The sequence below is a fragment of the Carlito syrichta genome, unplaced genomic scaffold (assembly GCF_000164805.1).
Source record: "Carlito syrichta isolate Samal-C Ts95f unplaced genomic scaffold, Tarsius_syrichta-2.0.1 Scaffold305209, whole genome shotgun sequence".
NCBI lineage: Eukaryota > Metazoa > Chordata > Mammalia > Primates > Tarsiidae > Carlito > Carlito syrichta.
The window spans coordinates 301,364-325,546 of NW_007249305.1; the positions used below are offsets into that span (position 1 = coordinate 301,364).

Consider the following 24,183-nt stretch of genomic DNA (forward strand, 5'->3'; position numbering starts at 1 on the left):
GTGCAATGGGTTGGTGGCAGGATGTCTCCTTCGTGGGTCTGTCCGAGCATGTAACAGGCGTGTACATGTGAGCCCTGTTTTGCAAGGTCCTGTGGGTCCAAGGATGGCGCAGACAGGAGTAGCCCCAGGTGCTAAAAGCTCTTCATTCGTTCTAATGGGCCAGATTAACAAGACACTCAGCCAGAGTGTGTGCATCGGCAGGGCTGGTTTCCATAAACCGCTCTGTAAGGTGGCTGCCCCGTGTTGGCGCCCTGCAGTAATTGAATATCTCCTCTTACAGGACAAGCTGCGCCGTCAAAGAAATATCCACGAGGCCCTCGGACGGGAGACTCCATCCTGCTGATGCCCGAAGAGCTGCCCAGGTGACAAACGGCAACTGCCTGTCCTCTCCCCGCCGCCTGACACGGCCCGCCTCCCGCTGTGATCCCTCTCCTGTCCACCTGTCTCTCTCAGTGCCTCCTCCTGCCTCGTCTCTCTTTGGCTGGGCTTTCCTCTCTTTCTGACTCGTCTTTGTTTCCCCGATTTGTGGACTCCGGTGTTCTCCATCTCTGTGTGCTGAACACTGCTCTAGACACTAGGAAAAAGCCAGTGAGCCAAGCAAATGCAAGCCTCCGTGATGCACACACTCTCATGAAAGCAGGGGCGCGCTCGTGAGAGGAGTGAGTGCAGCAGAGAGCATGTGGCGAGTCCACAGAGCCAGGGCTGAGCTCCCGGTAGGTCCTGTGGCTTGCTCAAGCTCTCTTTCCCTCTCTCAGCCCTCTCATTGCCTGGTGTTGGCCCAGATCGGTGCTGCCCAAGCTTTCACGAAAACTGAGGCCAAGCAACCCTCCTTTGGATGTGCTGGGGATGTCTCTGGGCCAGGGCTGGGCCGAAGTCAGCACTCACTCAAACCGTGGTGCCGAGGGGTCCCTTGAGTCCCCCGAGAGCCCTGTGTCTTTTCTGTTCTCTGCTGCCATAACTGAATACCTGAGACCGGGTCGTTTCTAAAGAAAAGATATGTCCTTCTTGTGGTTCTCGAGCCTAGGAAGCCCAAGGGCAAGGGGCTGCTTGTGATGAGGGTGCTATTGCAGGGGCCGGGAGGAGACTCTCTGTAGCATCCCTGGGTGGCCCGGGGCATCCCGGGGGGAGAGGCTGGGCAGGCCAAGGTGGCTTTTATAGCTGACACACTCTTGGGATAACTAGACCCTGATAGCCACCAAGCCACGGATGGGTCAGTGCATTCCTGAGAGCTCAGCCCTCGTGACCCAGTCACCCTTTAAAGGCCCTGCCGCTGAATACTGTTTTATCAGGGACTGAGTTTCAGAGGGGACAGTCATTCGAACCACAGTTCCCTTAACACCTGGTTGTATTATACACTGAGCAGCTACATCTGGGGGTCATGTTATGTGGTAAGACACCCATCTGTAAGCACGGGCCCTCCTGTGGCAGGCGGGAGGGGAGGAGCTCGCCGTGACAGGCATGTGAGCCTTGAGACCACAAGGTCCACAGTCCCACTCACGCGCTCACTGGGACCAACCCAGACTGCCCTGGAACACGCTCTCCAGGTGTGCCTTGGGAGTTGAAGTCCCACCAGGTCAAGTTTGCCTGGGATGCTGATTCCAGCATCCCGTCCCCTGGGCCCAGGATTTAATGGCTTTGAGCCCCAAACAGCACTGACATTACCAAGTCATTTGTCACTTTTTGTACTGCAGACTCTTACAGATCTCTGACCTGACCTGAGAAACAGGGTTCCACCCAGGTAGTTTGATTGCTCTAAAAGCCAAGATACAGCCGGGCTCAGTGGCTCAGCCTGTCATCCCAGCACTTTGGGAGGCCGAGGCGAGTGGCTTTCCTGAGCCGCGGGTTCAAGACCAGCCACGGCAACTTGGCGAGACCTTGTCTCTACAATAAATCAAAAATTAGCCAGGCATGGTAGTGCATGCCTGTAGTTCCAGCTACTTGCAAGGCTGAGACGGAAAGATTGCTGGAGCACAGCAGATCAACGCTGGGGTGGCCATGAGCATACCACTGCACTCCAGCCTGGGCAACGGAGTGAGACTCCAACTCAAAAAAATTTTAAAAAGCCAAGACACTGGCTCCTTGAGTCAGCCTATTATGGGGAGCTGATTCTGAGACATTATTTGAATGTCTCAGTGGCTCCTTGAGTCAGCCTATTATGAGGGGCTGATTCTGAGACATTATTTGAAATATTGAAAATAACGTTGGGATCGGGCGCAGTGGCTCATACCTGTATTCCCGGCATTTTAGGAGGCTGAGGCGGGAGGACTGATTGAGCCCAGGAGTTCAAGGCCAACCTGGGCAACAGAACAAGCCCTCACGTCCACAAAAATAAAAATAACTAAATAAAAACTTAGCTGGCCATGATGGCTCATGCCTGTAGTCCCAGCTACTCGGGAGGCTGAGGTGCAAGGATCACCGGAACCCAGGAGGTCGAGGCTGCAGTGAGCTGCGCCACTGCGCTTCAGCCTGGGTGACAGAGTGCACCCCAACTCAGAAAAGAAAAGAAAAAAGAGAACTTCAGGCTGGCCTCAAGGAACCCATCGGGAGCACCGGTGAGGGGAGCCACATGGAGGCTGGGCCAGAGGGAGGGAGCCGGGACAGAGCCGCCCAGCCTCAGGGCCCCGCCACAGATGCCAGTGCAAAGGCCAACAGGGCTGTGGGACTTGCCCACAGTCACGAGGCTGGAAGGCGGTAGGGCCACGGCCCCCACCTGCAGCCCCGCCCTCCCCAATACTCCCTGCAGCCCCGTGGAACCCCCTGGGAGCCTTCCCCCCAGTCCCAGGGAGGACACACCACTGCATCAGGCCCCTGGTCCCTTCCCGAGCGCCTCTTTGAGGAACAACAAAGTTTGAGGACAGTTAGGAAACGGTGGTGATGATGACTGAGCTTCTAGAAGGCTCTGTGGGTGGGTGGAGCTAACAGCCAGGCCCAGGCAGGGCCTGTATCTGGCACTCTCATCTGAGCAACGAAGGGGCCCTGCAGCTGCAGTCCTCATAGCCAGAAGCCCCTGTGGGCGGGGCAGGCAGGGGGCTCGGGCTGGCAGGGTGACAGCCCAGCAGGCCACTCCCCCAGGACCATGGGAAGTAAGGTGGCCGAGGAAGTGTGACGATAGGTGTGCACTGTGGGGGAGTGCGACCAGGAGGATGAAGAGTTGTGGCTCCAAATGAACTCAGACCTGGGTTCAAATCCTGGCTCCCGCACTTCTGTGCTGTGTGACCTTGAACGAGCAATTCCACCTCTCTGAGCCTCAGTTGCCTCCCCTCAAGAATGTGGCGGTGTTGCCTATTTCCTGGAGCTTTACTAGGAGTAGATGAAGTTGTGTGTCCAGGTGTGTGGCTGTCACGATGATTGACACCCACGTGCCAGGCCCCATGTGTCCAGGGCCTCATGGGGAGGGCGTTCTTTCTCGCCTGACTTTACAGAGAAAGAAATTCAGTCTGCGGGACAGTAGTTTGCCCTGACAGCGAGGCCTCTGTTGAGCACCAAAGCCCTCTCCCCTACCCCTCACCCTGCAGCTGGCCCCGGCCGTGTCCTCTGCAGTGCCATCTGACCCCCTCTGAGGTGGCCGGAGGCAGGCTCTTCCCGGGAGCCCGGCTCCTTTGTCCGGGAGCCTGGCACTCGCACCCTCCCGTTAGACGCCATCTGCAGTGAACACGGTGCAGCGTGAATACAGGTAGCCCATTTATGAGCTGCCATTTTTATTACAGCACTCAATTGTTAAGCGGCCCGAGCTGGCTGAAGCTGGATCCCACCTGGAGAGCAGCGTGGTGGGCAGAGGGCAGGCCGGGGAGCCCACCCTGCCATGCTGCCTAGCCCTCCAGGCCTGTTCACCGCGCCAGAGCAGAGTAGAAACAGACTGGCCACCAGATTCCTGCCCTGTCATTTGACAGATGAGCATGCTGAGGCCAGAGAAATGGAGGAATTGGCCCAAGGTCACACAGCAGTAACTTCCAGAGCGGAAGCCTGGGGCTCCAGACTCCTAGGCCAGTGCTCCCCGTGTCTGACTCTCTGCTTGAACATCTGCTCCTGGACAAGGTGGGGCCCAGGATCTGGAGTTGCCTAAGCTGCGGTTGAATCCCGGTCCGGGCATACAGCCCCACGGGCAGATCGCCTGACCTCTCTGAGCCTGTGTGCCGCGGCTCCGGCACTCCTGTGCTGTGTGACCTTGAATGAGCGATTCCACCTCTCTGAGCCTCAGTTTCCTTCCCCTCAAGAATGCAGCGTCCTCATCTGCGAAATGGCCACAGTGCCTCCTGCCTCCTGGGCTTGTTGAAAGATAACAGGCAGCCACTTCTGCGGGACTGGCACGGGGCTGGCCATGGCTCTGTGCGCAGCCATGGCTCTTTCCCTCTCCAAAGGGCACAGGGCCTCTGTGGATACGTGGGGTACATCTTGTGGAGGGTCAGCAGAGGCCATGAGTGCACTAGGCAAGGCATCTGGAACAGGAGATGGAATCGGGGAAGGCTTCCTGGAAGAGGTGATGCCTGTGCCGAGCTTTAGAATGAATAGGAATTAAGTGGGGAGTAGGTGGTAAGACAATCAAGGCAGAAGGGGTCAGCCTGCACAGAGATGCTAGGTGAGCCTTGGGGGAGACCTCTGGGGGCCTCTCCTTTGAGGGTGGTGATGGGAAAGTCAAGGCAGGAGTCTCAGAGGCTCTGACAGTCCCCAGCTGGGGGCCAGGCAGGTCAGCGGAGGCCAGGTGTTTCCCACGGGAGCGAAGTAGTTAGCTGTGCTCTGTGGAATGGTCCTTCTTCTGGAAGCAGGGGATTGAAGGGGGTGGCTGGAGGCGGGGAGGCCAGTCCCAAGGCCGTGGCCATTTCTGGTGAGAGAGGAGGGGCCGGGAGCGGGCGTGGGGCTGGAGGTGTGTTAGAGGCCCTGCAGTGGAGAGAGTGGTGTCCCCAGAGTCTTCCTCAGGGCACCCCATGCATCCTTTTTCCTTCCAAACTGGACACCTGGGCTCGCATTTCGGCTTCCCCACTCGCTGGCTGGGACCTCGACAAGTCACCCAGCCGCTCTTTGCCTCAGTTTCCACCTCTGGAAAATAAGGCCGATAAGAGCACTTATCCCGTGGGGGTTGTGAAATGCTTAGGACCAGGCCTGGCACACACGAGGCGCTCCCCAGGTGGTGCCCTTTGGGTGGGTGGAGACTTGGCGGGTGCCCCCGGGGAGCCTTGCCTTCCCCTTCTCTCCCACAGGGTGAGAGACGCCCGTGGGGCTGCTGGGAGGTTGGAGGCTTGGAGCCTGGAGCCCCTGTGCGGCCTCCCTCCGCGATTCTCTCTCTGAATGGCCTTGGGCTCATTGCCGGGTGCCTTGTGCCTCAGTTTCCTCCTCCCAATAGCATAAGGAGGCTGTCCCAGGTGACTCTGAGTGTCCCCTCTCTGCCTGGTGCCCGCTGTCCCTGCCCTGCTCTGTCTTTCTCCAGGGAGCAGTGGGGCCCTGAGCCATGGCAAAGCCACAGCCTGGCCCCAGTCGGCCAGTGGGCAGACAGCTGACACATCGGCAAAAACAACCGGTGGGGAAATGGGAACCCCTGAGGCCGGGAACCTTCCCTGCACCCCCTTCCCACCAGCTTCTCCGGCTGTCCTCCCTCCCATGGGTTCAGATGCTCTGTAGAAACCAGCTGAGGTCAGGCGTGGTGGCTTTCACCTGCAATCCCAGCACGGTGGGAGGCCGACATGAGAGGATGGCTTGAGTCTCCAGGAGTTTGAGACCAACCTGGCAACAGAGCAAGGCTTTGTCTCTACAAAGCATTCGCCAGGCATGGTGATGCACACCTGTATCCCACTACTCAGGAGGCTGAGGCAGAAGGATCTCCTGAGCCCAGGAGGTCAAGGCTGTGGTAAGCTGTGATTGTGCCACTGCACTCCAGCCTGGGTGACAGAGTGAGACCTCGACTCACAAAAACAGAAAAAGAAAGGGAAAAAACACTTCAGCTGGGATCTAACTGCCATCACCTACGAGGAGGGGGTGGAGCGGCTGGGGTGGATCGGAGGCGGCACTGGGCAGTAGGGGACTGGCCTGGCTTGCTGGGGAGGGTGTTGGGTAGTGACTTAGGGGGCAGATGTGCACGGGGCTGTGGCACTGCCCCCCACAGGCTGTGTGGCCCTGGGCCATCCATTCACCTTCCGGTGTTGCACACACCTTGCTGGGCCGAGGAGAAGACCCCTAGTCACAGAGCACACCCCTCCTTGACTGATGCAAGAATTATGTGAGAGGACGTGGTTATAGCACTGGGCATGGCGCCTTGGGTGGGTTCTCACTGTGAGACCTGAAGTGGTCCTGTGTCTCTGGGCGGTTCCCTGGCAGGCGGTCTGAGGTGGCCTGTGTCTCTGAGTGGGTCCCCAGCAAGTGGGCTGAAGTGATCTGTGTCTCTGGGCAGGTCCCTGACAGGCATTCTGACACAGTCTGTGTCTCTGAGTCGGTCCCTGGCAGGTGGTCTGAGGTGGCCTGTGTCTCTGGGTGAAGGGGGTCTCTGGGTGGGGGGTCCCCGGCCACCGGTCTGAGATGGCCTGTGTCTCTGGATGGGTCCCTGGCGGGTGGTCTGAGGTGGCCTGTGTCTCTGGGTGGGGGGAGGGGTGTCTGGCAGCTGGTCTGAAATGGCTGTGTCTCCGGGCAGGTCCCTGGCAGGCAGTCTGACATGGCCTGTATCTCTGAGTGGGTCCCTGGCGGGAGACCCCAGGTGGCCCTGTGTCTCTGGGTGGGTCCCTGGCGGGTGGTCTGAGGTGGCCTGTGTCTCTGAGGGAGGGGATCTCTGGGTGGGGGACCCCGGCGGCCAGTCTGAGATGGCCTGTATCTCTGGATGGGTCCCTGGAGGGTGTTCTGAGGTGGCCTGTGTCCCTGAGGGAGGGGATCTCTGGGTGGGGGACCCCGGCGGCCAGTCTGAGATGGCCTGTGTCTCTGAATGGGTCCCTGGCGGGTGTTCTGAAGTGGCCTGTGTCTCTGGGTGGGGCTCCCCTGGCAGCCGGTCTGAGATGGCCTGTGTTCTCTGGGTGGGTCCCCAATGGGCAGTCTGAGGTGGCCTGTATCTCTGGATGGGGGATCCCTGGCAGCTAGTCTGAGATGGTCCTGTGTCTCTGAGTGGGTCCCTGGCAGGAGGCCTCAGGTGGTCCTGTGTCTCTGAGTGGGTCCCCAGCAAGTGGTCTGAGATGGCCTGTGTCTCTGGGTGGATCCCCGGCGGGTGGTCTGAGGCGCCCCGTGTCTCGCAGGCGGAGAGCCATGGAGGGCGACTGTCTGAGCTGCATGAAATACCTCATGTTTGTCCTCAACTTCTTCATCTTCGTAAGTATCCTGGCCTCCCTGACCTCCGCTGGGCAGGCAGACCTGGGGGCTGCTGGGGGCCGAGTCCCTGGCATGGGCAGGGGCCAGCGCTGGAGGCAAGGGGACCCACCCGGCCGGGCTTTTCTGCAGGGGAGGCCCCTGCCGTGCCCACCTGCTCTGAGAAGCCCGCCGTCACGGGACAGGCGTTGATACAGAACTTGGGGTGATTGGGCCACTCTGGCAAAGGTCTGGGACCTCAGGCCCAGCCACTGTCTCGGGATCACCCCCTGGGGGGGTGGGGAGGAGGGCTGGAGGTGACCAGGAGACCTGTGCCCCAGTCCCAGCTCCACATCCTACCAGCTGTGTGATCTGAAATACATACTGCCTCTCTGACCCTCAGTATCCTCACTCTCCCTGACCTGCCTCTGCAGGCTTTCTTAAAATTGAGCAAGATCTATTTGCAAAGTGTGGCTGGCCCTCCACAGCGTGGCTGCTTCTCCATCAGCCTGTGACTCCTCCATACGGAGGGACAGGAGCCCCGGGCCCTTGGGCGGCCAGCCCCCCTGCTGACAGCCCCCAGAGCTCAGCTCTGCCCAGCTTCCTGGGCCCCCGCAGGCTTTCCTGGGCCAGCCTCAGCCTTCGATCTTAGGCAGCCTCAACCTGCACGAATACGCCTCCACTCAGGGCAGGGTCATGACAAAAGAGGGCCCCTTTCTGGCCGGGACGGGCTCTGTTTCTTTCCGTGTCTCTCTTTACACATTTCTGCCACATTTTGGTTTCCCTCCTCTGCCCATAACCCTCAAGAGCTGTGAGCCCACAGACTGGAATTCAGGCCCCAAAGCCGCCACCCTCCGAGCAGGGTAGCCCTGGGCGAGCCCGGCCCTCCTCCAGCCCCGGTCTCACCCAAGTGGGCCAGGGCCCCCCTTCGTGTCCAGTTGTTGGAGCTAGCCCATCTGCCTATTTCTCGTCCCCCCATGTCCCCCAGGACCTCCCACCATAAGACGGGGGAGCAGGTTGTCTGGAGGTTTTGTGGGCGACGGAGGAGGGAGACACTGGCTGCTCCCTCCCCGGCTGGGCCCCTCGGGCCTCTGCCCCGATCCTTGCCATCAGTTCCCACCCCATGGCGTCACACGTTTGTCCTCCCCGCCATAGAGCTCCAATGCTTGTCTATGCCCAAGAAAAATGGAGCAGGTGTTTACTGAAATCTGTGACACGCCTTCACATCCATTCTGCCCTTCCTTCCTTGGGGCTGCCTGGGGAGGCGGGCGTGCTAGTCTCCCCTTAAGCACAAGAAAGCTGAGGATCAGAGAGGTGAAGCCACTTACCCAAGGTCACACAGCTGGTAAGTGGCACAGCGTTGGTCCGGACTAAGCTGCCTCTCTCCGAAGACGAGTGAGGCGTGGGGAGAGGGGCCGGGCCGAGGAAGACATAAGGATGAAGGCTTCCTAGCCAGGATTTGGGAGTGGGGAGCCCGTTGTCAGGTTGGACCCCCCTGAGGATGGGAACAAGGCTTGTGTCTGGTTCCCCAGCTCCTACATGGGCGGTGCGGGCACATGTCTCGGGGCACATTCACGGACCTGTGTTGAGTGTCACTGGGGCTGACGTCCAGGCCCGGGATGCAGCCCTGACCCTGCCGTGGACTTGCTGTGTGTCGCTGCCCCTGGAGTCAGGGCTGGCCTAGGTGACCGCCTCTCCCTGCAGCTCTGACGTTTCAGAAGGTGAAGCGGCAGGAAGACCCCCCGACAGGATCCTCAGTGGCCCACAGGGGGCCCGGTCGGCCGCCAGGCTGAGAGGGTGCATGCCGCCCTCAAGGTCAGAGCCGCTGGAAGCATCCCTAGCAATTCAAGGCGCACCGGGCTTCCCTGGCCCCTGCCCCACGCGAGGCCCCTGCCCAGCTCACGGGGCACTCCAGCCCCTGCAGGATGCCGCCTGGGGCCTGACCCATCGCCTGTTTCCTCTCCCCTCCCTGACGGCCGAGCAGCTGGGCGGGGCCTGCCTGCTGGGCTTGGGCATCTGGGTCATGGTGGACCCCACCGGCTTCCGGGAGATCGTGGCCGCCAAGCCCCTGCTGTTCACGGGAGTCTACGTCCTCCTGGCCATGGGGGGCCTGCTCTTTCTGCACGGCTTCCTGGGCTGCTGCGGGGCCGTCCGCGAGAACAAGTGTCTGCTGCTGCTCGTGAGTACCCAGCCCCACTCGTCCGCGGGTGCCCCGGGGGAGGCAGGGCTGTGACTCCACAGATGGCGGCTCAGCCTGCCTGGCCCCAGTCCCGCTGGTCGGTGATCGTGAAGCCCTGAGGTGTCCCCGGGAGTTGGGAGCTGAGAGGACGACACAGAGGTTAGGCCAGGGCCGTGTCCTCGCCAAGCCACGGCAGCCCTTTCCCCCACCACAAGACCGTCGGTTCCCTCCAATGCCACTGGGGCCCCTGGCTTCATGCTTCGGGATCCCAGAATGAGGTGCCAGCCTCGAGGGCTGTCCTCCGGAAGAGGGACGGTCCCTACAGCCTTTCCCGTTTGCCCTGGCGGCCTCGGCTTTTGGAGCCTGCTCTGTGGGTGAGCTGCCCCTGGCAGAGAGGGCCTTGGCCTCCAGGGCTGACGGCCAGACTTCTGCGAGTCGTGGTCAGCTGCCACCCGGACATTGACCGCATGTTCCCTCCCGCTTGCTTCTAGAAACTCTAATGCATGACACCTTTAAGATAGAGCTATTTGGTGAATGGTTCACCTTCTGGAGACCCAGTTCTGAAACAGAGATGAGGGGCCAGGCTTCGGGATCCCAGAATGAGGTTCATGCCTGTAATCCCAGCACTTTGAGAGGCTGAGGTGGGAGGATCACTTGAGCCCAGGAGTTTGAGGCCGGCCTGGGCAACATAGCAGGACCTCATCTCCACAAGAAAAATTTAAAAACTAGCCAGGCATGGTGGCACCCACTGGAAGTCCCAGCGACGTGGGAGGCTGAGGCTGAAGGATCGCCTGCGCCTGGGAGGCCGTGGTGGCAGTGAGCCACGATCGTGGCCCTGTGCCCCCAGCCAGGGCGACAGAGCGAGACTCCATTTCAAAAATAAGTCAATAAACTGGAGATGCTGTGGTATCTGAAGGTCGTTCATTCAATGAGTAGCCCTCGAGCTCCCGTGGGGGGGACCATAGTCCACTAGGCGCTGAAGATATGTTGGGGACCAGGAGTGGCCTTCCCGCCCCTCATGGACACAGGAGACCATCTTTAAGACAGGCAGGCAGCTGGCTGGCGTGGATCTGAGTATGCGCCCCGCTCTGTCCCAGGCCAGTTCCTTGACCACCCTGAGCTGAGCGTGTCTTTCCTGTTAAACAGAGAGGGTGGCTCAGCATAGCCGAGACCACGCAAGCCGAGCAGCGGATGTCCTGGCCTCCCGCAGGCCGTGGGCCGTGGCCTTTGCCGTCCGCCCTGTCCTCGGTGGCTGGGTCTCCTCTTCCCCTAAGGTCCTGTGGTCCCGGGACTCGGGGAGCTTCTGGTGAGCCCAGTCCCGCTACCGGAGAGTTCAAAACAGCCCAACGGGAGAGGCATGCCCGTGGCTGGGTCCCTGTAGCAGCTGCCCATGGGGGGCTGGGTGGGCAAGCCTGTGGGAGGCACCATCAAGCAATGGGAGACCCCCGGCTGGCCTCCCATCAAGCAATGGGAGACCCTCTGATGAGCCGGCACTCTGTGGCGGAGGCGAGACTGGCACCACGCCTCCGCCCCGGGCGACAGTACCCCCAGGTCCCCGCTGGAGTCGCGGCAGGACGGCCGTCCAGAGAGGAAGCGAAGTCGGCTGTGCCGTGAGCGACGGCGCCTCGGGTCCGTCTGCCCTCGCGTCCCAGGCACCGCGCCTTGCCTTCCGGGGCCGCAAGAGCCGTGAGCGCCCCCTGGTGGACGGCCCTCCACCTGCCACGGTGTGCAGACCGGTCCGGGGGCCGGGGAGCTTTAGAGGAAGCTGGGTGCGACCTCGGGACGCCGGGCCCCCGCCCCTCCTGCCCGCGGCCCGCGGGAGCTCCCCCCTGAGAGTGGGCTCCCTCTGAGGCCCAGCCCGGGAGCCCGGCAGTGCTCTGGGTGGGGCGGACGGCCGCTCCTGCCTTCCAGGGCCCGCCAGCCGCCAGGGCGTCCCCTTCCCATGCGATGGAGGGCCAGGCTCTGAGACTGAGATGGGAGGGCTGCCTGAGCCTCCGTGAGGGAGCTGGCCCTGGCTGCCTGGGGCTCTTCTCTGCTGCCCTGCCATGGCCCCCGCCCTCGTTCCCGCCACCCTCCTCTTCGCCCTGGCTCCGTGTGGCCGCCGGCCCTGTCCCCGTCTCCCTGCCCACCTGTCCCGGTCCCTTTGTTCTTGTCCCTGCACCCTCTCCTGGTGCCCCTCCAGAGCCCTCCCTGCCTCTGTCTCTCCACCCGCCGCCACTTCTCGCCCCCCTTCTCTCCAAGGCCTGGTGCTCGCAGCCCGAGGTCGCGGTGTGGGTCAGCGGCAGAGGACGCTGGCGTCCGGGTCTCCTGCCTTCCAGACCAGGGCTGGTGCAGGGGCTCCCAGCCGGGGAGGCACTGGCCCCAAATGCCCCCAAAGCGACCGGCAAAACACGATGTCAGGGCCTGTGGGTGCACGTGCATTGCGTGGGTGTGCATCGTGTGTGCCTGGGATGTGTGCATGTATGTGCATTATGTGTTGTGTGCTCATGGTACGCATATGTATACAAGTGCACATGCTGCGTGTGTATGCACGTGTGTCGTATACATGTGCATGAGTTGTGTTTGTGTATGTGTTGTGTGTCTGTGCACATATGGCTTAGATTTATACATGTGCATGTGTGTTACATGCATGGGTGTGGGCGGTTGTGCGAATGTTTCTGGGGAAAGGCACGGCAGCTTCTAGAAGGTTTTCAGAAAGGCTCATGACTTAAGAAATAAGAGCCATGTCTGGCCATTCTTTGGCTAAGCCATGTTGAGTTCTAGCTGGGCCATGGTTTTCTAAGCTTTGGCCCCCTCCCCTACCCTGAGGAGGGGAATCCCTCCTCTCTCTCTCTCTCTCTCTCTCTGTATCTCTCCAATTTACTTTCTAAATAAACTGTATTTCACACTTTAAAAAAAAAGGGCCTGACTCGGTGGCTCAGCCTGTAATCCCAGCGCTCTGGGAGGCCGAGGTGAGTGGGTTACCTGAGCCTGCAGGTTCGAGACCCGCCTGGGCAACTTGGCAAGACCTCGTTTTTGCAATAAATCAAAAATTAGCCGGGCGTGGTAGCATGTGCCTGTAGTTCCACTACTTGGAAGGCTGTGGCGAGAGAATCACTGGAGCCCAGCGGGTCGAGGCTGCAGTGGTCGGGAGCGTGCCGCTGCGCCCTAGTCCGGGCAATGGAGTGAGACTCCAACTCAAAAAAAGAATCACGCCTGTCTTCCCACCTGGCCCTGGCTGTGTGGCGGATTGGAGTCTCACCCCGGCAGCCTCTGGGGCCCTTCTCGAGGACTCTGCCCGCCTCCTCGGCCTGCCAGAAGGGAGAGAGGGCTTTTCTTGAGAGGGACCAAGAGCACTCTGTCTGCCCATGGAGAGAGGAGGGTGGGAGGGGCTCACTGAGCATCCCTCCCTCTGCTCAGTGGCCTGGGGATGATCCATCTAAGGCCCAGATCACCTGACGGCCACTTTACTCTGAGTATTTCAAGGGGTTTTTTTTCAGCCGACTGATTGGAAGACTCAGATTTTTAAAATATTTTATCACAAGGCCATGCCTGACCGGAAAAGAGGACAGTACAAGAGATGAGGTATCCAAAAGAGGCCACTGAGCCAAACTGGGCATGCGGCAAGACATCTGGTAAATATTTATTAGAAACGGATCTGAAGGCAGGCATCGCCTGCGGCAGGCGCGCCGGAAGGGCCTGGAGGTGCCCCAGAGGGCAGGACAGCCACCTCTGCCCCGGCCCCCCGCTGATCCCTCCATCCTGAGCAAGTTGCTGAAAATTCGAGGCTCCAGAATCGCTGACGAGTGTGTCCTGAGGATGCAGGTGCAATCCTGGGAAAACTGTGGTGAGGGACACCAGGGCAGCCTCGGGACGAGCCCTGCACCGGGCCGGGGAACCCCCAGCCCCCCAGTGTGAGGAGGGAACGGTCACGCCGGGGACGGCCAGTCGGCGCAGTGGCATCGTTGGGACCTGTGATTCAGCCTCGCACGCTCCAGCCGCCCACCCCTGGGCCTGGGGGACCCGCTCTCCCAGCCCGGGAGCCCAGCTCATTCCTTCACCTCCTGATTCTTCACTTCCAGGTCAGCTCTGTGAGAATGGGGCTGCGTCTGCCTCGTATGTAGCCCGGTGCCTGGCACAGAGCAAGTGCTCAATAAACAGCCGAGAATGGAGGAGCAGAGAGGAGGCTACCGGTATCAGAGGCATGGGTCCAAGCATGGGCTTTGGGATAGAAACACTTGGGTTCCAGCTTCTGCTCTGCCACCTCGTGGCTGTGTGACTTGGGGCTGATCACTTCATCTCTCTGAACCCCAGCGTCCTAACACATCAAGCGAGGATAACAACGCCTCCTTCCCAGCCATGGCGCTGTGTTTGGAATCCAATGGGAAGGTGTGTGTCTGGCTCAGCCGTGTTCCTGGAGCGCAGAAGCCGTGATAAGTGGGAACGGCAAGAGTGGGTAGTGAACCTGGAGAGACTTTGCCGGCCACTTTCAGGCACGGGACTGGCGGGCTCTTTCCACCTCCAGGGAAGGAAGCTCCAGCATGTACTGGAGTCGGAGCTCCCAGGTGGGGTCCCAGGTGCACCAGCAGCCAGCGTGGACTGAGTACTCTCCTCCGACCCCCCGTCAGAGAGACAGGGTGTCACCTGCCCCTCCCAGGTGCTGAGGGGTGGATGGACAGCGTGCAGGGGGACACAGTGCCTAGGCGGAAAGTGTTCGGCGGACAGGCGCTCACGCCGGCCCCTGCCTCGGGAAAGCAAGCTTCCTCCTGGTGCCCGGCAGCCCTCGGAGCAGTGCGGATGTCGTGCCAGCCTTGCGAGGGGCCCGTCACCCGCATGACTTCACCGAACCGTGCTCAGTCACCCCGGCGGGCGCACCCCCCAAGTGACAGGCACACAGAGTGCATGGGGTCCGCGGCTGGCCTCGTCCATAATTGATCACTGCCGAGCGGCAGCCGGCAGTGCGCCAGCCCAAGTGCATCACCGGGGGTGGGGTGGCATTTCCGGGCGGCTCTCTGCCCGCTGAAGGACCCGCCTGCTGACGGCCATCCGTCACCAGCAAATGGAAGTGTCAGGACCCCCGCCAAGGGCCTACTTCACTGTCACAGGGGAGGAGAGGCCGCGGGAGCACAAGACGCTTTGCTCAGCGGCCTCCCAGCTGAGGGCCGAGCAGCCTTGTGAACGTGAAGGTCGTGGGGGTGACAGACTGTGGGTGTTGTGACCAGGGACAGCCTCCGTCACCCTCCGCCCTGGCTGGGGAACGCTGGTCCCCAACCTCAGCCCGAGGCCACCCCACCCTTCGGGAAGTGCAGGAGCATCTGGCCAGGAGACTTCGCCTCCAGATGTCATGGTGGCCACACGGCAGGCCCCAGCAGGGCTGCCCGCTGACTTGTCGGGGCAGTCCCTGGGCTCAGAAGGGGGTAGGGACAGGCCACTCCCTGAGCCTCTGAGGAGGGAGCTCTGAGCCTTTCCAGCTGCACCCTGTGCGCCAGCCACATCCTCTCTGCAGCCTCAGTTGCCTTGGCTGCGGGAAGCGGGAGCCGAGCAGAGACGGGATGGGGCTGCAGCCCTCAGGGATAACGCCCAGCAGAAGCGAGACCCTGGGGCGTCTCAGGACCACCCAGGACACAACGAGCGTGACGTCACGGCCGGGCAAGGCAGGAGCAGGACAAGGCGGAGGGCGAGCCCCGGTGGGTGCCAGCTGCTCGGCCAAAGCGAGGCCTCCCTTGTGCTGGGTTGTTTGAGGAAACCAGAGTGCCTGCCGGGTCTCGGGCCATCTCGTGTCTGCGGGTCGGGTGGCTGCTTTCTGGCCATCCTGAGTTCTCCCTGGCAGGGCCCACGGCTTGAAGACACCCGGGAGCTGCTCAGGGCAGCCGCCGCGGGGGCCGAAGTTCAGCAGGAACATGACCGGGGTCTCCGGGGTGGGTTAAAGGGACAGATGCTGTCCTCTGACCGGAAGAGACTCTCCAGCAAAGAAGCCCCTTAGGCATCGTCAACAGCGCACCGAGCGTGTCACTGAGAGCAGCTCACGGAGGTGGCATGGAGCCTGCATTGGGTGGGTGTCCACGTTTCGCCACCGTGCCCATCCCACGCCAGACTCTGCCACGTGGAAATGCCCCATATTTGTGATGTCATTCTTCCCCACGCGGAGGCCCAGGAAGTGGGTGCCGGTATCCCCATGTTACTGACAAGGAACCTGAGGCTCCCAGGGGATTAGTGATCATCCCACATCACACAAGGCCAGGCAAGGTGTCCTTCCCACCCACACATCGGGGGCAGCAGGTGGTTCTGAGACCGTGACCCCAGTCAGGGTCGGGGCAGCGCCCAGGAGCCCAGGAGGGCTTGTGAGGGCCAGTCTCGGGGGTGTGCCAGGGATTAAGTCCTCTGCCAGGGGTTTCTGGGTGGGCGACGATGGACTTCGTCAATGCCAAGGGCACGGCAGTGCTGGGCAATGAAAGCAAAGCCACGCCTCCTGCCCACGGCCTCAGCCACCCCGGCGCCCATGATGGCCGGGCTGGGCCGTCGCAGCCACAGATCCCCGTGGCAAGCCCTCCACGCCAGGTTCACCCATCCACCCAGCAGCCAGGCGTGAGCCCTGCACTGTCCTGGGCAGTGGCCATGCGGCACCCTGAGGCACAGCCCCTAGGTCCTGGCCGTGCACTCTGCCAGACGCTGTGATGTCAGGGGGCCCAGGAGGTCAGGGAAGTCTTCTTGCAGGAGAGGGGCCAGGCTGTCACTTGCTTGGGAAAATGTCCCCTGGCAGAGGGCACATGACGTGGGAGGCCCTCGGATCCAGAGGCGCCATGGTTATTGGGGGAATGTCGAGAAATTCAGTGCTGGAGCAGAAGGGACTGTGTGGACATGTCCGACTCCTGCCCGGGTTTTCAGATCCCTGTGATCACCACAGTTTCCTCCAATCTCACTCCTTCATTTTGGCTGAAGAGCAACAGGGCGTCTCCATTTTCCGTGGGAACCAGAGAAGCGTCCTGGGGCTGGCAGATGGGGAAAGCCATCTAGGGGTCCTGATGAGCTCAGGGTGCCTACAGCTTTACGACCCACCTGGAAGGAAATCAACCAGAGGGGCCCCAATGGGCTTCACCAGTGATCTCCTTCCTGGGCCGCTGTGTGGGGTTGTCCAGACTGCACACTGCACAAGGGCCTCTCTCTAGGAGGCCTTATTTGCGTCGAGAGTGCTTGTTTCTGTTTACTTTTTCCATATTTGCATTCCAACCCTGTTGGCTCCAAGGATAAGCCATCGTATGCTTGTTCTGAAGAATGTCTGGCTCAGGGCGATGGTGGCTAATTTTTTTTTTTTTTTGAGTCGGAGGCTCACTCTGTCGCCCAGACTGCAGTGCCGTGGCCGCTCCCGGCCCCCGCAGCCTCGACCCGCTGGGCTCCGGCGATCCTTCCGCCTCAGCCTTCCGAGTAGCCGGAATTACAGGCGCGCGCTACCACGCCCGGCTGATTTTTTTTTTTTTTTTTTGATTTATTGTAGAGATGAGGTCTCACCAAGTTGCCCGGGCGGGCTCAGGCCGTCCACTCACCTCAGCCTCCCAAAGGCGCGGGATGACAGGCTGAGCCACCGAGCCCAGCTGGAGTCTAACTTTTGCACGATGTCAACTGCGTGAGGGTGGATGGACGCGTGGGCCGTGGCCGCCCCGTCCCCCGCCCTCACAGCTGCCCCTCTCCCCGCAGTTTTTCCTGCTCACCTTGCTCATCTTCCTGGCGGAGCTGTCGGCAGCCATCCTGGCCTTCATCTTCAGGGAGAACGTAGGTCCTGGGCCAGGCTCTCCCACCTGGCTGCGGCCGGGGCTCGGGGGCCACTCAGGGCCGCCCCCACCCCGTCGCCTGCCCGAGGAGCGCACGGGGTCGCAGCCTCTTCTCCAGTGGTTCCAGCCCAGGTCATGCCCCACGGCCCACCCGCAGCCCGGAGAGACCCTGGCGGGCCTCTCCCTGCGAGGGCTCTTCCGGGCCACAGAGCCAGGAGCCCCAGAGAGAGCTGGGCAGGACACAGGGTAGGGTGCGCCCAGAGGAGGCCTGGCTGGTGTCCTTGGGCAGCTGGCCTCGCAGACCATCTCATTCCAGAGGCTCCAGCCCCCCGGGGCGCCAGCTGCCTCCAGGAGCGCTGGGTGCCATAGCCAGAGGGGGTGTGGACATAATGAGAAGGGGTAAGGGGGCGGGAGACCCAGGCGGGCCCTGGGGGTCCGGGAGGTGACAGTCTGGGGCACAGAATGGTGCCTGGGCAGCCAGGAGTCATCCTCTCCTGGGCCCCACCCTTCTACTGCAGTGAGGAGGGTGGGTAGACCTACCTTGTGTCCTGCCTGGCATACTCTCCTCTGGGGCCTGGGGCCCAGGGCACCGCTGTGGGTGCTGCAGGAACAGCTCAGGGTGGAAGGGTGGGTGAGGGCAAGCCCCTGCCTGAGAGAAGCCCTCCCTCTGGGCGGAGCGGTGGAGGTCTGTGTGCCCGGTCTCCTGTTAGCCAAGGGGTCACGTATAGCCCTCGTCTTCAAGTCAGGACAAGGGCCTACCCCGAGATGACAGCTTAGAGGAGTCAGGGAGGGATCCCCAGGACACAGAGCCCCTTGCCTGCAGTGGATCAGAAGGAGGGCAGGGCTGCAAGCACCGTCCCGTCTCAGCCCGCCCTCTCCCGCCCAGCTCACCCGAGAGTTCTTCACCAAGGAGCTCACCAAGCGCTACCAGGGCGACAACGACACGGACGTCTTCTCCGCCACCTGGAACTCCGTCATGATCACGGTGAGTGGTCTCAGGGTGCCGTGAGCATCCAGCCCCACGGGGCCCGGTGTTCCTGTGCCCTGCCAGCGTTGGCCATCAGCCCGGGCGCCTCCTGCCCATCTCGGGCCTGCCTTGGAATCCACCCCCACACAGCCACAGCCACACGGCTGCAGTCCACGCGTCTCGGGCCCTCAGGCCCCAGTCCTTGCCCTGGGGGCTCGTTGTGATTGTGTGTTGAGGGCTAAGTGCCCCCTGCAGGCCCATTTTACAGATAAGGGCACTGGAGGCCCAGGAAGCCGAGGGACTCTCCGTGGCTATGCAAGGGTGGGGGGTGGAGCCAGCCCTCCCGGCCTCCTGCCCCTCCTTCACAGAGGCTGGCTGTCCTCTGCCCCCGCATCCAGCTCCTGCCTACGACCCCCCCCCGCTTGCTCTCCTAGTTCGGCTGCTGTGGGGTCAACGGGCCTGAAGACTTTAAGCTGGCATCGGTGTTCCGGCTCCTGACCCTGGACAGTGGCGAGGTGCCCGAGGCCTGCTGCCGGAGGGAGCCCCAGAGCCGCGAGGGCGTCCTGCTGAGCAGGGAGGAGTGTCTCCAGGGAAAGGGCCTGTTCCTGAACAAGCAGGTGTGGGGACCGGGTGGCCGGGGCTGCCTGGGGGGCGATGCCAGGAGTCCCTGGGAAGTGTTGGCCGCGATCCTGTGCCCAACAGGGGCTGACAGGGCTCTGTCCAAGCCCCTGAGATCCAAACCGTGTGAGATCCAGCCATGAGGGTGAAGGTGGTCCAGGGCCGGAGTGAGCGCTTGGGCTGGATTGACAAGGCGGGCAGAAGCTGGGCACAGTGGCTCACGCTGTAATCCCAGCACTTCGGAAGGCCAAAGATGGAGTATTGCTGGAGCCCAGGAGTCCCAAAGCAGCCTGGGCCACAAAGCAAGACCTCGTCTCTACAAAAGAGATCAAACAGTTTAGCCAGGCATGGCGGTGTGCACCTGCAGTCCCAGCTACTTGGGAGGCTGAGGTGGGAGGATGACCTGACCCAGGAGGTTGAGGCTGCAGTGGGTCATGATCGTGCCACCGCACTCCAGCCTGGGTGACAGAGTGAGACCCTCCCTCAACTGAAAAAAAAAAGTCAAGTGGTTTTCCAGTGTTTCCTGAGCCTCTGCTAACGCAGGCCAGGGGAAGGAGGGAGGGAACCAGAATTACACCATGGGGCCCTCCCTGCCACACCCTCTATTTTGGAGAAGAGTGGCATTTGCCACGTGGTCACTTCCTCATCCTAAGAGAGCAGGGCCTCCTTGCCCGGGCCCTCCAAGGCCAGAGACACTCCTAGACATCTCTGCTTCTCCTGCAAGCTGAGAACGCCCTCTTGGCCAGGGGAGAAGCCCGCTCCCTTTGGCATGCACCACCGCCAGGGAGAGCAAGGGCTCGGCTTCCCCCCCTGCCTTCCTCATGACACGGTGTCCTTGTGCCTGACCCCCTCCTTCCCGTGAGCAGCCCACACCCCTCCGTGTGTGAACCACCAGGCGAGGCGAGAGGGAGGGAGGGGAGGAGCCGAGCCCTCCCCGCCCAGACCCCTCGATGAGGCTTGTGAGGAGGATGTCACGGGAGAGATTCAGGTGCAGGAGACAGGGATGGGGGGAACCGGAGACAGGCCCCTGCTCCTGCGGGGCTCACGGCTGGGCTGGAGGTGACCGAGAATGAGCACGTAGCACACATGCAGGCGTCACTTCCCCTGGTCCTGACACTCTAAGGACGAGAACGCTAGATGGTGGGCTGGAGTGGGCCTGGGGTGGGCTCAGGGCGGCCCTCAGAGCCCCCGAGGGGACAGCCGTGAACTGAGGCTCCACTCTGGGTGCTCGGGACCTCTCCGGCCTCCGCTCTGCCCGGTGAACTCAGCACCCCCAGCCCCGGCACCTGCCCGCAGCACCGAGGCGTCCCAAGACCCCAGGGGCCACGCCCCCTCTGCCCCTCATGGTCCTGCCTTCCTGCTTTGGGGGAAAGAGACCCAAATACAGAAACGAGGGCCTTGGGACTGGGCCGCTGCGGGCTGGGGGCAGGGAGCCCGCCCCAGGGGCTAGGCCCACAGATACCTGCCTGGGGGCAGTAGCTGGAAACCCCGGGGTCAGGGGGGTTCCAGGCTTCCATGTCTGCAGGGCTGGGCTGTTACCAGGGAGGGTCTGTGTTCCCTTGCCTTCGCCAAGACACTCTCTGGGTGTCAGAGTCCGCGTGCTGTGGCAGGAACCGCTGGCTGGCTGCCCCCCATGTCCCCATGCCGTGGCGGAAACAGCGGGCAGCCCCCCACAGCCTTCTCACCCCCTTCTTCCTTGGAAAGAGTGTTGATCGCACTCCGTGACCCCGGGGCGAGACTGACCTTCCCAGCCTCCCTTGCAGGGAGTCACATCTGAAAAAGAAAGAGCTGAGCCCCCTTCCTCCTTCCCCGTGGCGAGAACGCCGTGGTGGCCATAGGGGTCTTGCAGAGCAGAGTGCGCCTGAGGACGGCAGAATATCCAGAGAGAGGGACCCCGGGTGTCCAGCTTCCAACAGCTCCGGCTTGATGGAATGACAGGTGCATTCCTACCTTGAAGGGGCTGTCGCCTGCCTGATGCCCACTGCCAAGCTTATGCCCCTCTAATGCCCCTTGGAAACTTGCAGGGGGGCTTCACGGACCCTGCTCCTTTGGGTTAGCCAGATGTGCTGCTTGTCTCTGAATCCACCCTCCGTTAGGGCTCTAGGGGCCTCCTTCCACTCCTGGGCATGGTTCTGAAACCCGGGCTCTTCAGAGCGGTCCCTGTGCCACATTCCTTCTTCGTGGTGACTCCATTCCCCCCGAGGGTGGTCCGAGATGGACTCCCGAGAGTTCTCTTCTGAGACGCTCACATTCCCCCGAGCATTCTTCCCCTTTAAAAGCCTCTCCGTCTCTCTCTGTGTTGCCTCCGAAGCCGGCTTCCCGAGAGCCCGGGTGCATTTCTGACTTGGCTGATGGCCGGAGCGAGAATGCCAGAGAGCGGGACTCCAGGGGGTGGGGAGGGGCACGTGGCACTCCGGCCCTCCCTGGCAGGGACTCCTGCTGGGCTCGGGTAGACGGGGTTTTGCACGGGTCCCAGTGAGAAAGGCCTGTGGGTTAGATCAGGCCGTTGGTGGAGACCAAGAGAGGTGTATGGCTCTGAGGAATGTTTGGGAGGTGAAATCCCCCAGCCTCAGTGACCGGCGGCTTGGAGGAGGAGGAGGAGGAAGGAAGGAGGCTTGGAGGAGGAGGAAGAGGGGAGGATCCCAGGGCTGCTGGCCCGGGAAAGATCCCGGATCTGGCATGTGGGGCTGTTGCGTATGAGTGCCTTTGGAACTGCCAAGCAGAGGCGCCGGGGATGAGGGTGCAGGGGCGAAGCATCCACCCGGGAGACAAGCACGTGGGCGGTCACTGTGGGGACATCGGGCCTGTCAGATGAGGTTGAGTCTGACTGTGGATGGCAGCACAGAGGTGCCCTCCTGCCAAGGGCGGGGACAGTGCTGGCAGCAGCCCACATGGTCCAGGGACCACAGTCTGGTGGGCTGGAGAGAGATGGCGCCCTCCTCACGTCTCCATGGGCAGGGATGCGGGGACCCCCACGAGAGGGAGGACGAGGCGAGGTCCAGGGGTGTAAATGGCACTCTGGGCTCTGGGCCAGGTGCCTGGCCCCTGGAGGGAGAACCCAGCCCCCCGAAGCCGGCGCCTTCTCCCTCGGGGATTGAGGAAGTGGGAGCTTACAGTCCCCCAGTTAAGTCTCGGCTTCCCCTCCTTGCGCATGGAGGAGCTGCCCACCCACTCTTCCTTCCTTTCCTCGTGGCCGAAATGCGGGTGAGACCCCTCCTCCCCCCCAGGGGCTGTGATGAAGGTTCAGTGAGGAGGCATCCGGGAGGTGGGTCAAAGCCAAGTTCACGCTCACGAAGGGATCTGCTCCTCTCCGGTCCCCCTGTGGGGTGTGATGAGGGGCATCTTGCAATGTTGTGGTGACACCTGGACACCGACGGGGAAACGCACACACCCACCTCTGCGCTCAGACACCCCCACTCAGGGCTGCTTCGAGAAGGGCACAGAGGGTCACCAGTCCTCGCAGGGACCGCGAGCTCACTCCCCGCCCAAGGGCTTTCCTGTGGGGCCTCGCTTGAGCCCTCACGCCCATCCTGGGAGGCAGTTAGTCTAAAAGGCCCCAGTCTTTGCTCGGGGCAACCAAGGCACGGGAGGAGCGCCCAGGGCCGCCCCGCCAGCAGCCGGGCTCCAGGGCCCACGTGCATGGCCAATCCCGGCCACCCCTCTTCAGGGATGTGGGTGCTTCCCGCCTGGACAGCCCCTCGAATGCTTTACAGACCCAGAGCGCGTGTCGGGCTGGGGGGAGGGACCACTGAGTGCCTGTGGCTGGCCTGGCCGGAGGGTGACGCTTGAGGGGGTTAGGGGACTGAGGTCACCCAAGGCGCCCGTCCCCTTCTGTCCTTCCAGAGTAGGTCAGCTTTTTCCTGTTTGATTCTACAGATCACGGATGCTTTAAACATCGCTAAGCAAAGAGTTTGAAATAATCTCCAACACGGGTCAGCAGGCTGACGCAGGACGGCCCTGCGTCTGGCTGGCTGGATGGGGCCCCCTGCCAGCCCTGCAGAGACCCCCGGCCACACTGGGCCCCCTGGGCCACTTTGGGGCTCTGTCCTCATCACACAGCCCTTGGCTGGGCTCCCAGCACCATGGCTGAGACAAGACTCAGACGTTCAACTGAGACATCCTTTCCCTGTTGACCTCTCCAGGCCTGGAGTCTCTCAAAGCCTGGCCACAGCACGGGCATTAGAAACTACCTGGGGCAGTCGGCCTATAATGCTGACTCCCGGGCCCCGCACCAGACCCCCGGATCCAGAGTCTCGGGGTGTGGCGGCGGGGGGGACCTTGGCTTCTGCATTGTCCCGGATGACCCTGACCCATGCTGAGTCCCGAGAGCACTGTGGGCCCTGATCGCAGAGCTGGTGGGGTCTGTTCATGTATCTGGAGATATCCTGTTTGCTCTGCAGGGGTCCAGGGAGGGCCCGTGGGCTCAGCCTCCACCAGGCAGGCGCCATGACCCCACCTGGCCTCCGCTCCCAGGCAGGCCCCACTGTCCTCCTGCCTGGTGCAGCCTCCTCCTCGGTGCCTCTTGGGTCCAGCGAGGCTAGGCTTGTGGGTGATTGACAGCAGGTGGGCGTGGGCACGCATGCATCCAAGAATGCCCATCTCCGCAGAGCCCGGACACAGCAGTGTCACCAACCAGGATGGGGCAGCGATCCCACCCACCCTGGGGCTGGCTTCCTTGCAAGTCCTCTCCCCGGGCCCAAAGCATATGCAGGTTCTCACCCAAGAAAGAACATTCTTTCCCTTGGAAAATATGTGTCACCAGAGCAACTGCCGTGGTGCGGTCTCCACGGCCAGCGGGAGCCAGGGGTTTGTGGACACACTGGTGGCAGGTGTGAGGCACTCAGGGTCACATGGGCGGCCGCCAGGACGGGTAGCTTCGGTCCCCTGCCCCCGTTTCTCTTTGATGTCTCCTACCCCTTCGCCATCTCTGTCTCTCCCTCTCTCTCTCCATCTCTCTCTGTCTCCTTCCTGTCTGTCTCCATCTCTCTCCTCTTATTTCTGTCTCTCTCTGTCTCTGTCTCTCTCTACCTCGGTGTGCATGTCTCCAGAACTGCTGGAGAAAGCAGTAACCACATGGGAGCTAGGGCCACTTGGAGGGCCCCATGGCTGGGCTGGTCCTGGAAGGCTGCCTGCAGGAGGTAGGATGTGAGCAGGTTTTGAAGGACGGGCAGTCTCCTTGGGGCAGAGGCTGACAAACAGAGCTCCGTCCGGTCCGCAGCCCAGGGGGTGACGAGAAAGGGCATGGGTATGGGGGGCCAGCCCCCCAAAAGAGATTTGGAGGGTCCCTGGAAGGTGGGGCAGCGTCGGCGAATATTCTGGAGAAATAAGGAGAAAGCAAGAGACTGGACTCTGTCTAGTGTAGAAGCCGATTCTGTAGTAGGGATAGATATTGAAAGAAAGATGGAGGGATAGATATAAAG

At 61.8% G+C, this 24,183-nt stretch overlaps 1 protein-coding gene across 1 annotated transcript in view; it reads left to right on the forward strand.

Moving 5' to 3' along the window:
• The first annotated feature begins 292 nt into the window (after nucleotides 1-292).
• Nucleotides 293-24,183, forward strand: part of TSPAN18 (tetraspanin 18) — a 26,673-nt gene continuing 2,782 nt past the window's right edge. Inside the window, exons 1-6 of the mRNA XM_008061332.2 lie at nucleotides 293-362; nucleotides 7,206-7,278; nucleotides 9,239-9,433; nucleotides 17,105-17,179; nucleotides 18,065-18,163; nucleotides 18,580-18,762. Of these exons, the coding sequence (XP_008059523.2) occupies nucleotides 343-362; nucleotides 7,206-7,278; nucleotides 9,239-9,433; nucleotides 17,105-17,179; nucleotides 18,065-18,163; nucleotides 18,580-18,762 (645 nt within the window). The 5' untranslated portion in view covers nucleotides 293-342. The remainder of the gene's footprint in view (nucleotides 363-7,205; nucleotides 7,279-9,238; nucleotides 9,434-17,104; nucleotides 17,180-18,064; nucleotides 18,164-18,579; nucleotides 18,763-24,183) is intronic.